Consider the following 17268-nt stretch of genomic DNA (forward strand, 5'->3'; position numbering starts at 1 on the left):
TTCAATATTATCGCTTGCACAGTGCTCCTTGGGATGTTTAAAGCTTGGGAAATCTTTTTGTATCCAAATCCGGCTTTAAACTTCTTCGCAACAGTATCTCGGACCTGCCTGGTGTGTTCCTTGTTCTTCATGATGCTCTCTGCGCTTTTAACGGACCTCTGAGACTATCACAGTGCAGGTGCATTTATACGGAGACTTGATTACACACAGGTGGATTGTATTTATCATCATTAGTCATTTAGGTCAACATTGGATCATTCAGAGATCCTCACTGAACTTCTGGAGAGAGTTTGCTGCACTGAAAGTAAAGGGGCTGAATAATTTTGCACGCCCAATTTTTCAGTTTTTGATTTGTTAAAAAAGTTTGAAATATCCAATAAATGTCGTTCCACTTCATGATTGTGTCCCACTTGTTGTTGATTCTTCACAAAAAAAATACAGTTTTATATCTTTATGTTTGAAGCCTGAAATGTGGCAAAAGGTCGCAAAGTTCAAGGGGGCCGAATACTTTCGCAAGGCACTGTATATAGGCTATAGAGACATAGGCTATGATATTGAACATGCAATGAAGCCTAGGCTACAAACCCTTAGATCCTAAATCTGCAAAATGTTTCCAAACAAACCAAAACAACCACACAAAAAATGGGCCTTCAATTATATAAATTGTATATTGTGGTGTCATTTGAAAATGACAGAAAGATTACAATTGAATATCTCTAATCCAGTATCAACAAGCAGGTTGAATACCCCCGGATTAGGCGATTTGTCATAACTGGATTTCAGTGTTTGACAAAACATATCCTAATCCCATATTATAATTTGGGCATGTTTTCGTTTATTTGGGGGGGGGGGGGGGTTTAAGGATTTTATTTACAACATCAAAGCATTAGCTGCATAGGCCTAGTCATCATTTTGCATCATTTTGTGTCTTTAATGTAAGAGGTTACAAATACCATTTTCAATTGCATCATTGCAGTTATCCAAATGGAAAATGGAAAAAAATACATTTTGGGGGTAAATCTTCCCCTAAAACGTAGTTTTTCCCCACACAAAAATACAAATTTAAATCAGATTAATTGAGAGAAAAAACATGATGTAAGTAAAACAAACAAGTATATTGTTCCCCTATGTGTGATCATAAAAAGATCTAATCTCGAAAAACAAACATGCAATTGATAAAGAAAAGGTGTTCAATGGGTGACCTCCCCTAACAATGTGACAGGTTATGAGTGTCATTCAACCAACTGTCCAATAGGCCCACTCCACAATTGTTAATGTATGCTTCTGTGTTATTGTACTTTTCAGCCCATGGTTATAACGAGGTTATAACGTATTATGTCATGTATAACGGGTTTTAACATGCAATGCAGAGGCACTTTGAACCCTTGTCATATACAGTCAATTGTCCTCATACCTCATCTCAACTTCACAACACACCAAAAGAGACAAACAATAATTTGATGGTCTGACAAAGGCATGCATTGATAATGATGCTGCTGCTGATTTACTGATATGCTGTTGACAATCCAATGTATGCATAAAACAGGCTAAAATGTATTACAGATTCTTGCACCCATGGGCTCGAGGCACCAGCAACTATACAACCAGACTTTGTTTACCGTTAACACAACAGCTGCAACAGATGTGGTAAACTCACAGGAAAGCAAAAGGGGCGGGAAGGGGGCAGGGTTGGGCAAAAAGGTGTTTTGTTTCTTCCTTTATAGTCTTGTCCGGGGTATTGAAACAGAGCAGCAACATTTCTCTAGTCGAGGTGCATGTCAGGACATGTTGTCATGCATGGTGGAGAGGGCGTGGCGAAACAGGCAACCGCGGGAGTGAAAGCAAAGTGATACCACTATGAAACAGTCTCCCCTGTAATCAACATTTGGACCATAGCTCCGTGAAAACGGGTTGGATAAGCATCGATTTCCGTGGAATAAAAGAAGACTAGACGGCTTGTATGTGCTGACTGTTTTGACAATCGTAGTGGGAAACGTGGAATGTCACAAACTACAAGTGGACTTTCTTCAACATCTAACGCAAGGACAAGTCGCGAGTCAAACAGCTTGTTGGACACATATTCTGATGTCAACAAGCAATCGACAGTGCCTCAACTACAGACAGATTTACAGTAATCACGAATCATCAGATACATCAAGTAAGTCTTAAAAATGAGCAAATGTTTTGGTGATGCTGCAGGACTTGGCTACAGCAGAGCGGATTTTTTTTGACAGGCTGCTAACGTTAGCTACCGTATCAAGATAGAGCTGTTATGTATAGCTAGCTATAGCACACTCTTAGACAAAAATATGCTAAAACCTAAAAGGGTTCTTCGGCTGTGGATTTAGCTAGCTGTCAAAATAACTTGACACGTCAAATTAGGATATTATAGCTAGCATGCTACATTGTAATCGTAGTAGTTTCAGAAGATAGTTTTCGACGCAATCACTGTAGCTATTTCATAATATTTTGAAAATAAATGATTGACGTGGTAGGAGTCAGCGGTACGGATGGGGTTTTCCTGTAAGATAAAAAGTGTGTTGGTGTGATATTCAAGTGGCATCTTCTTGTTGGTTGCTGCTTTCGCAAAATCCTTTGTGGTGTCTTGTTTTACACACTTGGCGGTCATGAGTTTGATGTGTGAACTTTAGTGGTTGTGTGGAGGAGAGGAACAGATAAGATAACACATGACAGAAGCCCAGTGATGCATTTCCACGTTCAACTTAGAGATATGGAATTCACATATTTTTTATTCCATGTTGAGCGTTTTTTCATCTTCAATTACATGACAGTAACAGGCAGTATTTCAACAAGTTTAGACCGAGGCAGACCCGTGTTGAGTGGAACTGTTTCTCCTGCGCATCACAATCCACCTTCAATGTTTTTTTTCCCCCATACTTCATCATTTCCGTGTGAAACGTTGTATGTATTTTGAGTCGGATAGGAATGATACGATTTGCGTGTTACAACGTAAATACATGTATTAGTTGAGCAAAAAATGATATCAAGCGTTGCAATAGTGACAAGCGGACAAACATTTTTGTGTGTGTTACCACTGACAGAGTTTGGCGCGCGCTGTAGTGTGAAGGAGCGCATGTCAATCGGCTTCTGGATTTGTTTATAAACAACCGTCGCGCTCACGAGGGCGTAGTGGCTGCCATCTAGCGGACACATAACGCACATGGGTAGGTAGGTCCAACTGTCCGTCGAGGAGGGAGGGGAAAAAACGATGTTTTGAGAGGTAGCCCACCCTTGGGTCACTGTTTGAAAACATACATATTTATATATATATATATTCCATCACACAGTTGAGGGGGGAACTTTCCCATCCAATGCCACTGCACTGGCGTGCGAGCATGGTGTCCTTTGATGCTAGTATTTCCTCATAGCAGTAAGCTATTCAGAGCTACCATTTGTAATCCTATTCTAACATGACCATGGTTTCTGCCTCAGTGGCTTACCATTTAGGCCTATGCCTAAGAACTGTGTATTAGCAGCAACACACACTACATGAAACATCACAGTATCCAGCAACTAGTAGTAATAACCTACCTGTGCTTGCTCTTGTGGGGGTGTCCAGTGGATGGATACTGGTGGGGTGGGGAGGCTTCTCTCTGTGGCTGGGGGGGGGGGGGGGGCAGAGAGCCCTGCCTGGGCTGGGTGTCCATGTTGGGGAGCAGTTGGCAGGACTGGTGGTATGCAGCCTGGAGAGGGTTGTTGCTGCCACCAGGCCAGGTGTCTGGCCGCTGGACCTCCATATGCTAAGGCAATTTATATTTCTCGTGGAACTAGGTATTTTAAGCTTATACCTTTAAACACAATTTAATGTAAAATGTTGCGTGATATATGGTTCTGAGAAATTTCCAGCGCTGCATTATGAATGACCCTAGCACCGAAACCCCTAGGGCATAGTTGTTCCTGACGTGGTGTCATACCCAATGATGTATATAAACCCTGGGTTGCTGATCCTATGTATTGGTCATTGAGAGGCTTTGAAGACACCGGTCGGCCATATTGGCCCTCCATCAGTAGCGGTGCATGAGTAAAAATCACTGGTGAAACCAAGTCAGAAAAAAAGCCATAATTTATTAAAACCTATGTGTTGTGATAATTGCGTTGTTTGCTCTATAACAATGTCATACTCTTTATGACCAGACAGAATCAGATAGATGGCCAACACATACAGAGACAGAGGGGCGCTGTTTCACTTGCTCGAATGCTTTCTCTGGTGAGATACAGTCAGCCTCTTGCGGATTGAAGGAAAATTATGAAGACAGAGATATGTTTTTATCTTTTTTCTTTGGACATTTTTGGGTGAAGCCTGCCTTCCCTTGGCATCTGTGAATACACACCACAGTCTGTAGGAATGAATGGAATTCTACAGTATTTCAATTAAATGCATCAAGAACAAAAGTACATCTATTTAAGTATTTTTTGTTGTAGTAGCATTAGTAATCTCGAAAAAAAAAAAATACATATTTATTTTTGGGTTTTTATATTTAGCCCACTTAATATAATTTTAAGTATGCATTAAGGTGTATGTAATAGAATACATGTGGCAAAAAACTAATGTAGACATTAATAAATGCATTTCTATATCTTCCAAAATATATTATTACAACGATGTGGGAGTGCCAAGATGAAGACATGGTGGCTTTAATACAGCGCACCCTATCAGTCATCTAGTGTATATATAAATCACTGGTATTACCTCCAGTCACAGCAATCAGCCCAGCTGGTAATACACTCATGTCCCCAGTGACCGGTTCGTACGTAAACATACTCTTATCAGGCTGCAAAGGCGTCGGTTTCCTCAACTCCATTTAATATGAGGGCTGCCGAACCCCCCCCCCCCCCCCCAGAAAAATGTGTATACTGTCTTAATAAAACACAATTTTCCACTACCATGCTAGGGTGGCTAGCCACTTCTGGACATTGTGTACAGCAGGGGTAAAAACAGACAGGTGCAACCTGATTGGCTGAACGCTGTACACCACACATTTGCCATAGGAGTGTATTGCTGGCTACGCTATTTAAGTTGGGAGGCAAAAGACAAGACGATGAATACTTTGGCAAACCTTGGGACTAGAATGACCATTTAGAATGTTGATGCCTTATCTTACAGCTTAATGCCTTTACACACAGACATTCACCGCTCATAGTAACCAGGTGTCAACGGTTTGTAAAAGGGGCAATCAGTCAATGTCTATTACAATTTTGTTATGCATTTGTAAACATCAACAGACTGCACCTGGTATGGCCCGCCCCCAGACGGAGAGTGGAGTGGACCACCATGGCCGGGGCAGACAACACAGCTGCCGCATGGAGGTCCAGCGGCCAGACACCTGGCCTGGTGGCAGCAACAACCCTCTCCAGGCTGCATACCACCAGTCCTGCCAACTGCTCCCCAACATGGACACCCAGCCCAGGCAGGGCTCTCTGCCCCCCCAGCCACAGAGAGAAGCCTCCCCACCCCCCAGTATCCATCCACTGGACACCTCCACAAGAGCAAGCACAGGTAGGTTATTACTACTAGTTGCTGGATACTGTGATGTTTCATGTAGTGTGTGTTGCTGCTAATACACAGTTCTTAGGCATAGGCCTAAATGGTAAGCCACTGAGGCAGAAACCATGGTCATGTTAGAATAGGATTACAAATGGTAGCTCTGAATAGCTTACTGCTATGAGGAAATACTAGCATCAAAGGACACCATGCTCGCACGCCAGTGCAGTGGCATTGGATGGGAAAGTTCCCCCTCAACTGTGTGATGGAATGTGTGAGTCGATCGAAAAGGAAAGTAGATGAAATAGAGATGCATTTTGCATATGAAGCAATAGACTTCAATGTGATTGTTATTGTACTTGTACGACTCATTGATGCTTGTACATCTAAGTGAAGTTCCTCACCTGTTAATTTTCCACCAAGTACATCACCTTAGGATGTAAATACAAGCAGTGCAGAAAATGCGCCCTTTAAGCATCCTCCCTTATATAGCCTTAACCTATTGATGCTTTACCTAGATTGCCATTAGTATGACCTAAGAAGCTTGCCCTTGGAACCCAGATAGAAAGCTCTCAACCGAATGTTACACATTTGCTGCTGTTTTATGCACTTCCTTTGATCTGCTGTGTCCATGCTTGTGAAATAGTAAACAAACCTAAACAATTGAGATGGAAACCAATGAGGGGAGGGGCCTGGAAGAAGGCAGTCAGAGTATTGCATCTGGAATAGGAGCTTCACATCCATTGACAGGAGTGGAAAGTTTAGCCTATGTTTTAACGGACACAAGCTACAGTATGTGGGGTATTGTCACGGTAATTTATTGCAATGGTAAGTGTGGATTAGGCTATTTCTCTGAATCTTGTCAGAGAAGAGTTCAGGGTTGTACTGGTGTGGTATTGGTGTGCATGTGAGGATTTTAGGGCTGCAGGCTTTGGGCTACGGAGCTACTTAGGGGGCGAGGGAAGCATTTTGAGCACGTGGCTTTGCAACTGAAAGGAATAGTTTGGAATAGTATCTCTCTCTGGTACTCTCTTTCTGTCTGTAAGTCAAATGCTGTTGTGGCATGTCGAGACTTGTCTCCTGCTCACAGCTTCCCATAGAGTGAGCAGTCTGTTCCCCTCCTTGGTTAGAGGCATAACCTACCCTCTCTCTCCCCGTTTCCTTCTATTAGACCCGCCGCTGTTTCTACTCGACCATTTCTGTTTCCTCTGTAATCCCTCTTTCAGCCGCTCCCCTTCCTTGTGTTTCCCACCTTTGCGCTCTCTGGCTCTCACTGCCTCTTCCCCAGTCCCCGGGCAGACTGGTCCCACCCCGCCCCCCAGCCTGTCCACCCTATCCCAGCCTAGCCCCTGAATCTGTCCACCAATGGCTTGATTCCATCTCTGGGAGCACCATCTTATAGTTACCCTGGCAACAAGCCAGAGTTCCTCTGTTCTCTCTCTCTCTCTCTGTCTCAGAAAATACTCATGACAGCGACTCAAATCCCACTTCTGCCAGGAGCCTTGCTTCCTGTGGAGCTCTCTGTCAGGCTCTGTTCGCTCTCTCTCTCTCTGTCTGTCTGTCTCTCTCTCCTCTCGCTCTCTAGTCACCTGCATCTTAAGGATCAGAAAATACTCATGACAGCGACACAAATCCCGCTGTAGCCAGGAGCCTTGCTTCCTGTGGAGCTCTCTGTCAGGGTTGTGAACAAACACAGTGGGGTTTGGGAGGAAATTGGACGGAACCCGTTCATAGGATGCGCAGAGTTTTTTCCCTCCACTTAATTTGAAGTGTCTTTGAATCTTGACACAGCGACACAGTTTGTATAAGGTCACTAAAGCATTTCATTGTACTGTGTACACCCGTGTATACTGTGCATATGACAAATAAACTTGACTTGACTTGAATTGAATTGAATTAAATGTATTTTCTCGATGACGGTCGGCAGTGGCAGTGATGCGCACAGTACTTTCAGTGTCGTCGGTTTGCGTTGCAGTAATAAGAGGGTAATAAAATTGCATTTTTTACCTCTATGCAAATAAGCTTTATCCTATTCTGAATCTATACAGAGTAGACAGGAGCTCCTCCTTCTAACAAACACTGTAGTACACAAACACAAGTATTCTAGACTTATTAAGCAGATTAGGAGATTACATTCTAATTTTGAAGGGGAAAATACAGGGTTAACGGTGGCAACCCCCAAGATTTAAAAAACTCTTCAAGACTAGTCTGAACAGTCTGACAGGGGTGGGGGGGTTTCATTGTTAGTTTGACTTTCAAAAGAGGGGTGCTTTGGGGGCAGGGGAGGGGAGGGGGGGGGGGTGGGTACATGTTTACCCATTAAACAATGGGTCTGTGTTGCTAAGCAGCCTAGCCACCATTAAGACTGTAGTCTATATGGTTTAGACCAGAGGACATGCTTGTTTCTAGACACCTAAGACTCTTATGGAGCCAGAGAAGTGAGGACGGGGGGGTGGGGATCGCATTTTGGGGTGACGGAGCGGATGTTTTGGATCATATTCTTGTTACTAGACAAACAACAATATACAGGAGACATGTTTTATGTGCCAGCAGACTATCCACAATCTGCCTCCTACCGAAACTTGACCTGATTCAGCCTGGTCTGCACTGCCTTTGATATAGTCTAGTTGATATTGTGTTTCAGAGATGGTCGTGGTGGGCTATGGAGGTCCAGCTGTCTGCCAGAGGCAGTAATGGCACACGTGTTGTTCTTTCTCCCCAGACCCAGACAGAGAGCTCCAGGACACCACAGCCAGGGATCCCCTGCCTGACCTGCTGCCCCAGAGAGAGCGTTCTCCCCAGGCTTCTCCCCAGCACAGAGCCCCTGGAGTAGCGGACCCGCGGTTGGACAACGAGGTGGTGGAAAGAGTGGCCAACCAGCTCAAGAGAATCGGCGACGACTTGAACGCTACGATCCTCCAGAGAATGGTAAGGACGAATGTCCACACGAATGATCTGTTTATGAGATGGTGTATTGTTTGGTGAGTTCTGATAAATGTGTAGTTGTTTTCAATTTAAATGTGCATGTGTAAGTCGGTGTGTGTGTGTCAGTGGTGTAAATGGATCAATCTGATATCCATGAGCTGGGAGTGTTGTGACTGAAGTTCAGTTTCCAGTTTCCAGTTGCCCCTCCCCCCCTCCCCCCCTCCCCCTGCTGGGCTGTATCGCGTGAGGAGCCAGTCAGTGAGGCAGCCGCAGGAGTAAACACAGGGTAATCTCTTCCCCCCCCGGCACCCGGCAACCTGCCTCCCCCTCTGCAGACAAACACAGCTGACCTCACCCTACTCCAGCGCTCACTCACTCACATGCCTCTGCCGAGCCGAACATTCCCTTTCCGCGTGACGCAGACAGCTCGCACACACACACACACACATAATAAACTGTCAGGTTTATTCCAGTATAATAAAGCCCTTGGTCTGTGGATCAGGTTGGTAATGTTTTGTTTGCCCTGGTTAAACTGGCTCTTGCCCTGCTGTCTGGTAACAGTGGAAGGACAGGGGATTTTGGGAAATGTTGTTTACAGGCAGGCTAGCTAAAAGGACTTCCTTAGCGCAAGTAACAACAAAAGGCCTGCTTAGGAGGGGGTGGGGGTCGGGGAGGGGTGACTAAACCACAGGGACGTGAGGGTCATAGTCCACTACAAACACTCACACACACACTCACTCACCACCATTCTACCGTTTCTCTTGTTCAGGGCTTTTTTTCCCTGTATCTTGTGTTGTGACCTCTCCTACTGTGCCCCTCTTTCTCTGTGTGGTCAGTGATTCTCTATCTTCTCTTACCTCGTGTCCTCCTCTACTCTGTTTTTCTCTCTTCCCACCTCTCAACCTCTCCTCTCTTTCTCCCCCATCTCTCTCTGAGTCTGAGCTGTATCTCTCCTCTCTTTCTCCCTCCCTCTCTCTGAGTCTGAGCTGTAACTCTCCTCTCTTTCTCCCTCCCTCTCTCTGAGTCTGAGCTGTAACTCTCCTCTCTTTCTCCCTCCCTCTCTCTGAGTCTGAGTTGTAACTCTCCTCTCTTTCTCCCCCATCTCTCTCTGAGTCTGAGCTGTAACTCTCCTCTCTTTCTCCCCCATCTCTCTCTGAGTCTAAGCTGTAACTCCTCTCTTTCTCCCCCATCTCTCTCTGAGTCTGAGCTGTAACTCTCCTCTCTTTCTCCCCCATCTCTCTCTGAGTCTGAGCTGTATCTCTCCTCTCTTTCTCCCCCATCTCTCTCTGAGTCTGAGCTGTATCTCTCCTCTCTTTCTCCCTCCCTCTCTCTGAGTCTGAGCTGTAACTCTCCTCTCTTTCTCCCCCATCTCTCTCTGAGTCTGAGTTGTAACTCTCCTCTCTTTCTCCCTCACTCTGAGTCTGAGCTGTATCTCTCCTCTCTTTCTCCCTCCCTCTCTCTGAGTCTGAGTTGTAACTCTCCTATCTTTCTCCCTCCCTCGCTCTGAGTCTGAGTCTGAGCTGTAACTCTCCTCTCTTTCTCCCCCATCTCTCTCTGAGTCTAAGCTGTAACTCTCCTCTCTTTCTCCCCCATCTCTCTCTGAGTCTGAGCTGTAACTCTCCTCTCTTTCTCCCCCATCTCTCTCTGAGTCTGAGCTGTAACTCTCCTCTCTTTCTCCCTCCCTCTCTCTGAGTCTGAGTCTGAGCTGTATCTCTCCTCTCTTTCTCCCTCCCTCTCTCTGAGTCTGAGTTGTAACTCTCCTCTCTTTCTCCCTCCCTCTCACTCTGAGTCTGAGCTGTATCTCTCCTCTCTTTCTCCCTCCCTCTCTCTGAGTCTGAGTTGTAACTCTCCTCTCTTTATCCCTCCCTTTCTCTGAGTCTGAGTCTGAGCTGTAACTCTCCTCTCTTTCTCCCCCATCTCTCTCTGAGTCTGAGCTGTAACTCTCCTCTCTTTCTCCCTCCCTCTCTCTGAGTCTGAGCTGTAACTCTCCTCTCTTTCTCCCTCCCTCTCTCTGAGTCTGAGCTGTAACTCTCCTCTCTTTCTCCCCCATCTCTCTCTGAGTCTGAGCTGTAACTCTCCTCTCTTTCTCCCCCATCTCTCTCTGAGTCTGAGCTGTAACTCTCCTCTCTTTCTCCTCCATCTCTCTCTGAGTCTGAGCTGTAACTCTCCTCTCTTTCTCCCCCATCTCACTCTGAGTCTGAGCTGTAACTCTCCTCTCTTTCTCCCTCCCTCTCTCTGAGTCTGAGCTGTACTCTCCTCTCTTTCTCCCTCCCTCTCTCTGAGTCTGAGCTGTATCTCTCCTCTCTTTCTCCCCCCTCTCTCTGAGTCAAAGCTGTAACTCTCCCCTCTTTCTCCCTCCCTCTCTCTGAGTCTGAGCTGTAACTCTCCTCTATTTCTTTGTGTATTTTAAGCTCTCTGCTAGCATCTCTCTGTCTGTCAGTGTCTGGTTTTCATTAATTCTCTCTGTCTGTCAGTGTCTGGTTTTCATTACTTCTCTCTGTCTGTCAGTGTCTGGTTTTCATTACTTTTCTCTGTCTGTCAGTGTCTGGTTTTCACTACTTCTCTCTGTCTCTTTCCCACATTCACACACTCTCTCGTCTTCTCTTTTTCACCTCTCTCTCTCTCCTACTAAAGAGCAGGGTTATTTTTAGTGAGTGACTCAAAGCTGCTGTTGACGGGCGATGTGTCGCCTCTCCTGGCTCTGTTTTGCAGACAGTGTCTTTCTGAGACTGCCTAACTCCACCCAGGTGCACCGTATACACACAGACAGACACACCCACACAGATAGACTCGCACGCGATAACATCTCAGCTGTTCCAGCAAGTGGATATTAAAGCCATTAAAAAGTATGGGATCTAGAAAGTAATAAACTGTGTAATAGTGGTTGCACATAGCCACAACATCCTATCATTATGATATAGGCTTTCTCTTAAAGCAGGGGACAGTGGATGCTATCCTATGGCATTTCTAAATTCATTTTTTGGTGAAATTGCAGATGTTTGTAAAGACCCAAGCTATTCTAAATATATCTTGAGAGCTAAGTCAATTCAGTGTTAGGTCACTTATGTCCGTGTGGTGATACACTGCAATCATCAACAATGTAACCTCTATCCCTTATTTACTGTCTCAGAGTCAGACTCTTCATTATATCCATGGTTTGCCAATGTCACTTTGTCCACAAATGTTCATTTGAACAAGCGTCAAGACTGAAAGGCCACAATTATTTTGGGAGGACTAATTTCCCCTCTCTTTCTCTCTCTCTCTCTCTCTCTCTCTCTCTCTCTCTCTCTCTCTCTCAGGGTGGCATCCCCCAACGGCAGGACTGGAGAGGCCTATGTCTAGGAGTCCTCAACTTCCTCTCGGATACCCTCAGCATTCTGTACCGACTGAGATAGACTGACCCTAGGGATTGGACACGCCGGAGCTCCCTACTGGACCAATCCCAGACTGCTTCAGAATGGACTCAGTCCGCTGGATCGGACAAACCCCTTTTGTTTAGTCTCTTTTGTACATCTTGTGTATATATATATATATATATATTTTTTTTTTTCAATCTCTCTTTGGGACAGCTCCTGATGAAGCATTCTGACCCAGGTTGGTCTCCCAGACCGTGTGGGCTTGTGTGTGTTCCTGTCCTTTCTTGTAAACTGTGAAGCACACTGATGTGTGGTGTGGTGGCGACGTGAGGGCTTTACCTGGCGGAGAGGCTATGGCCCCTGTATGTGTGTGTACAACTTCTTCCAATTAAGGTCATGGTACAGTAGAATGAGCAATTCAACTGCTCGACAGCATGGCTTGATGCGGGTACTGAGGGGCCTGTGTAGAATCCCCTGTAAGTCACACTATGGTTAATACGAATCAGTTTATATCGCTGGATGAGCCAAGCTTACTGCTGGGATAAGTTATAGCGATATACTATATGGGATCTGCTGTAGAGGTCGGCCTATAGTTTCAGACAGGACCAACTTGACTTGGTAAACAGAGCCAGTACACTCTTAGTAAAAACGGTTCCAAAAGGGTTATCCGGCTGTCCCCATTGGGAGAACCCTATGGGCACAGCCGAAGAACCCTTTTAGGTTCTAGATAGCACCTTTTTTTCCTAAGAGTGTAGTGGTGTATATAAATTGAAATGTATGCTACTCTTCCCTTCAAATCTGAATACATTTCATTGACCTCTCTGTGCCTTTCTATCGCTCCCATCACCAGGACAATCAGTGGTTGGTGTGTGGGACCCTGGATGGAGCAGTGGTTGACACACACACACACACACACACACACACACACACACACACACACACACACACACACACACACAGAACACTATATGAGCCAGTTACCAGACCATCACTTCTATTGGGGGCTCTGAGTTGAGCTGTAACACTGTCGGACAATCCCTCTATTATTACCAGTGTTAAATTGTTTGTATATATTTGTTTTGGGAGATGGTGGTTTGGTTTGGAGGTGGATAGGAGGAGCCAGTAACAAGCCATCGTGAAGACCTGTTATCATTGGATAAGATTCAATTAGCTTTAAACGTACTTAAATTGTAAGTTCTCTGTTTGTGTTTGAAATCTGCCATGTGTGCAGTTGTTTTTGTCTTTGGATCAACAGTTGGAAGCAGTTAGTGTATTTAAATCCAGTGGATTTGAGATGGTATTTCTGGTTAAAACATGACTTGGATGTTTATCTTTTCATGATTACTAAATGATAATCAAATTGCCCCTCAATTGTATAATACATGTATTGTAGTTCGGGAGAAGAAACTGAAGACCTTTCTTTATTTTGACGTTAAACACGTTTTGTAGCGTTTTGTTTCGTTTTCAAAAATACAATTTGTATGGACTTTTTCTGTGTGAAATAAGTTTTTTTTTTCATTCATTCCTAATAAAAAATTAATTCTAAATCTATCTGAAAGCCAAGAACCCATAAAATGAGGATTGAATAAGCTTAAAGATAAATATCTGACAATAGACTGGAATAACTTGACCAGTCAGTTCATCCCCAGTTACACAAAGGGCGAACCGTCAACCGTGTTAGAGCATTGATATTTGTCTTTGCCAAGGCATTCCATTAAAAAGTTTCCATAGTCAGTTTGTACACAACGTTTTATCTCAAAGCGTCCAGGAAATCAGGGCTTTTAAGAAACACCAACCATTTTTTGTGAACCAACAACTGTCCCTATCAATTCAAAGCATTACAAAGAGGAACAACATGTGTCCAAATGTCTAGAAAGAGGTCACAACAACAAGCAATGTAGTGGTTGAAATCAGTTGAGAACGTTTGCATGTCAAGTGGGAGAAACTGAGCCTTCACTGAAGCCTACAGTTTTAACCTTGAACCCAAGAGGTTAACAGTCCCAACTTGCCATGTAAACCTGAAACAGACGTTCTGATGGATACAACTGTGATCATCCTATTTTCTGTGTTGCCATACTGTATCAATTATAAAGCCTTAACATTACTGCAGTCTATGCTTTGTTTTCAGTTCAGGTTATTTATTTTTTGGAGCCCCTTTTTGCAATGTCATTACACCTTTAAGCAAAGAACCTGTGAGAATAACCAAGCACCTTTTTTTCTGTGGGAAACTGGGCGTCCCCTATAGCGTTCGGAGCACGTGTTGTTCATTTCCTGTGACAGCCTCATGACATCCTGTGGTGTGTGCCGTGGCGTGGTTCACTTCCTGTGGCGACTATGTGACTTCTTGTGGTTCCATTCTCCAATGTACTCTCTCACAGAGGGATCGCACTGCTGTAAAGTAGCACCACATTTTTTGTGGGAATCTCATTCTCAGTTTCATGCAGTGTAAATTTGCTGTTTTTGACTTTTTTTTTTTACTGAACTTTCTACATGAAATTTTTGTACAGATTTGTTTCCTTATTAACAATAAAGATATGAAATCTATTTACTTGTTTTGGCTTGTATTCTTTTGTAAGATTATCAGATTTATTAAAGGCCCAGTGCAGTCAAAAATGTGTTTCTTCTCACTATGAGGTTGGATTAATACTCTGAAATTATGACAATTATAATACAGCCCTTTTAGTGTAAGAGCTGTTTGAAAAGACTGCCTGAAAGACTGCCTGTTTTGGTTCGAGGGAAATTTGGCCTGCCAGGTGACATCACCAGGCAGTAAATGAGTTAATAGATCAATAAGAAAAATAGTTCCAAACCTTCCTGTGAATAACAGCTAGTTCTCGAGCCAGACCACTCCCAGACAGTCCAAACAAAACCTTTGCTTGAGAAATTGCTCTTTGCTAAGATGCTATTTTTGTTTCTTTTTGACCATTTTAAGTTAATACAACTACAATAAGGTACTTAATTGTTACCCAAAAATGCTTTGATATTGAGATAAAAATGGCTGCATTGGGCCTTTAAAATAAAGATTATAACAGAATGATATGATTGTCTGTGATAAAAAGGATAGTGGAGCTTTGCAGCGCAAGGTTAATACAATGACTTCAGTTGGTTCAAAAGTACTTTATCCTCATGGCCCTGGATTAAAGAACAATCTCAGGTTATGTTCTTTTACTGGTCTACTGTTTCTGCTACTCTATTATACTGGTAAGATCTTATCACACCAATGACTCTTTGTGGTTTGTCACCTGATTCCTGTTGGTGGATGAATGGGGGACTGTGACTAGCGTGTGATGGTCAGTGTGCTGGTCTGGAGATGCGTGACAAACAGTAACACCACATATTTGGAGAACATGTCAGGGATTCCCAGAAAACAGATCACACGAACACAGAGACATCTTGAGTAACTACACAGTAACGCAAGCTTAAAAACATGTACGTGTGTAATGCTCTGATGCTGGCTGCTAATGATATTACGTGGGAATGTTTCGAGATTGTTGAACTGTAGGCTATGTCCTCTATTCAGGAAGGCTTTGTTGTTTGTTGTTCTCGTGGTTCTAAACATGGCCTGGATTCCACATTGTCTCAAAAACAAGAACGACACCTACTTATAATGAATAAGATTCCGAGCCCCGTTGCAATGAGTCAACAGATAACACCTGGGCCAGAGGTCCTCACCTGCACTCTGTGCCATATTTGAACCAATTGAATCTCTCCGCGTCAGTGGCAGAATGAGGGCCCCATTGTGATTGGTGTCGGGAGCGACCGCTTGGATCTTTGCTGCTCAGTCTTTACAAAATGAATGACCAGTGCTGGAGGGGGTAGCTTTTTTTGGTGAGTGGGAGAGGGGGGGGGGATTAGTGGGTTGGTCAGCGTGAGGAGATAAGAGACGTGCTTTAATTAAAAGGATGGGCTTAAAGCCATATCCGTAATAAAACCTGCTTTTTCCTTAATCCCAGGAAAAGAGCAGTGACTCCTTATGGGGCTTAATCAGTCATGGGTTTCATTTCAAGGCTCTGGCTGTTTTCCTTTCCACAAATTCCCTCTGCAGTCGAAAAACAAGACATTTGGTGCCAAGGTGCTTTTTCTCCCTTCAATAAGTCACAAACAGATACACAAACAAACACAAACTATGTGGAATATCATGCTGCTTTGTCCCTCTAGGTTGAGAAGATACTTCTCTGCAGTTTCATGGTCAAGGACAAAAACATTGAAAAAAAACAAAAAAAAACATCCTTTACATTGACAGTTTCACCATACATGTGGTCATTTCTCGCAAGGGCATTAAATGCAGAAAATAGTAGTCTACACAGCCAAGTAAAATATACTTTCAAAATGCCTAGAGATTTCCTGTGTGTCTCATTTGGTAGAGCATGGTGCTTGAGGTTGTGGGTTCGATTCCCACGGTGGACCAGAATTTTAAAAACGAAATGTATGCACTCACTACTTACTGTATGTCGCTTTGGATAATAGCGTCTGCTAAATACCAAATGTAAATGAGAAGTCAGTCAAATGTCAATAGCTCAACACTTCTAATGTACATGGGGCCCTCTGTGTAGGGGGTTGCCACTCCCTCTATGTACCTACCTATAGTACCTGCTAGACCAGTTCTACCGGTCCATCCACCTGCCGATGATGGAGGGAGAGATCCCTTGTTTGGGTGACCGAAGAGGAAACTACCCTGCTCATTATTGGCCTGTTTGGCATTTCTTGGAAGCACCTGAAACAGTCCCTTTGTTTTGCTGCTGCAGGGCACTGATATCAGCGCTTTCACCCACGTGGCATGACATCATGCACTTAACACCAGGCCGTATATCCACTCATTTGAACCTATATGATCCACTGCGACAACCACTGAGTCATTCAATGTCACTACTCAGTGGTATAAACTACTTAAGTAAAAATACTTTAAAGAACTATTTAAGTCGTTTTTTGGGATACCTGTAGTTCACTTTTCTAGTTATATTTTTTACAAGTTTTACTTCACTACATTCCTAAAGAAAAATAATGCACTTTTTACTCCAAACATTTTCCCTGACACCCAAAAGTACTCATTACATTTTGAATGCTTAGTAGGTTAGAAACATTTTCCAATTTACACACTTATCAAGAGAACATCCTCGGTCATCTCCGTTTCCTCTGATCTGGTGGACTCACTAAACACATGCTTTGTTTGTCAATTATGTCTGAGTGTTGAAGTGTGCCTCTGGCTATCCGTAAATTGTAAAAAAAATATAACATTTTTTTTTTAAATAATAAAAAAAAAAAAAATGATTTATACGTTTCCTTCCACTTTTTTTTAGCAATTAAAATGACTTTTTATGCTTAAGTATATTTAAAACCAAATACTTTTACTCAATAAGTATTTTACTGGGTGATTTTCACTTGAATCATTTTCTATTAAGAAATCTTTACTTTTACTCAAGCATGACAATTGAGTACTTTTTCCAACACTGTCACTACTTATTTCCAAATAACCCCTCAGACTAA

The 17268-nt window shown here is 43.5% G+C and overlaps 1 protein-coding gene across 1 annotated transcript; it reads left to right on the forward strand.

Annotated features, from left to right (window-relative positions):
• The first annotated feature begins 1746 nt into the window (after positions 1-1746).
• LOC118944728 lies at positions 1747-14328 on the forward strand. The gene is made up of 4 exons (XM_036965267.1): positions 1747-2158; positions 5245-5518; positions 8226-8431; positions 11728-14328. Exons 2-4 carry the CDS (start codon positions 5257-5259, stop codon positions 11821-11823), a joined length of 564 nt encoding a protein of 187 aa, XP_036821162.1. The 5' UTR covers positions 1747-2158; positions 5245-5256; the 3' UTR covers positions 11824-14328.
• Positions 14329-17268: the final 2940 nt, after the last annotated feature.

The sequence above is a fragment of the Oncorhynchus mykiss genome, chromosome 27, assembly GCF_013265735.2.
Source record: "Oncorhynchus mykiss isolate Arlee chromosome 27, USDA_OmykA_1.1, whole genome shotgun sequence".
Lineage (NCBI taxonomy): Eukaryota > Metazoa > Chordata > Actinopteri > Salmoniformes > Salmonidae > Oncorhynchus > Oncorhynchus mykiss.

What these genes read in the sequence shown, in the direction of transcription:
- LOC118944728 (XM_036965267.1), top strand. Translation starts at nt 5,257, where the DNA reads ATGGCCCGCCCCCAGACGGAGAGTGGAGTGGACCACCATGGCCGGGGC. An exon ending in CTCCACAAGAGCAAGCACAG is followed by an intron (nt 5,519 to 8,225) that starts GTAGGTTATTAC and finishes CTTTCTCCCCAG; the next exon opens with ACCCAGACAGAGAGCTCCAG. An exon ending in CTACGATCCTCCAGAGAATG is followed by an intron (nt 8,432 to 11,727) that starts GTAAGGACGAAT and finishes TCTCTCTCTCAG; the next exon opens with GGTGGCATCCCCCAACGGCA.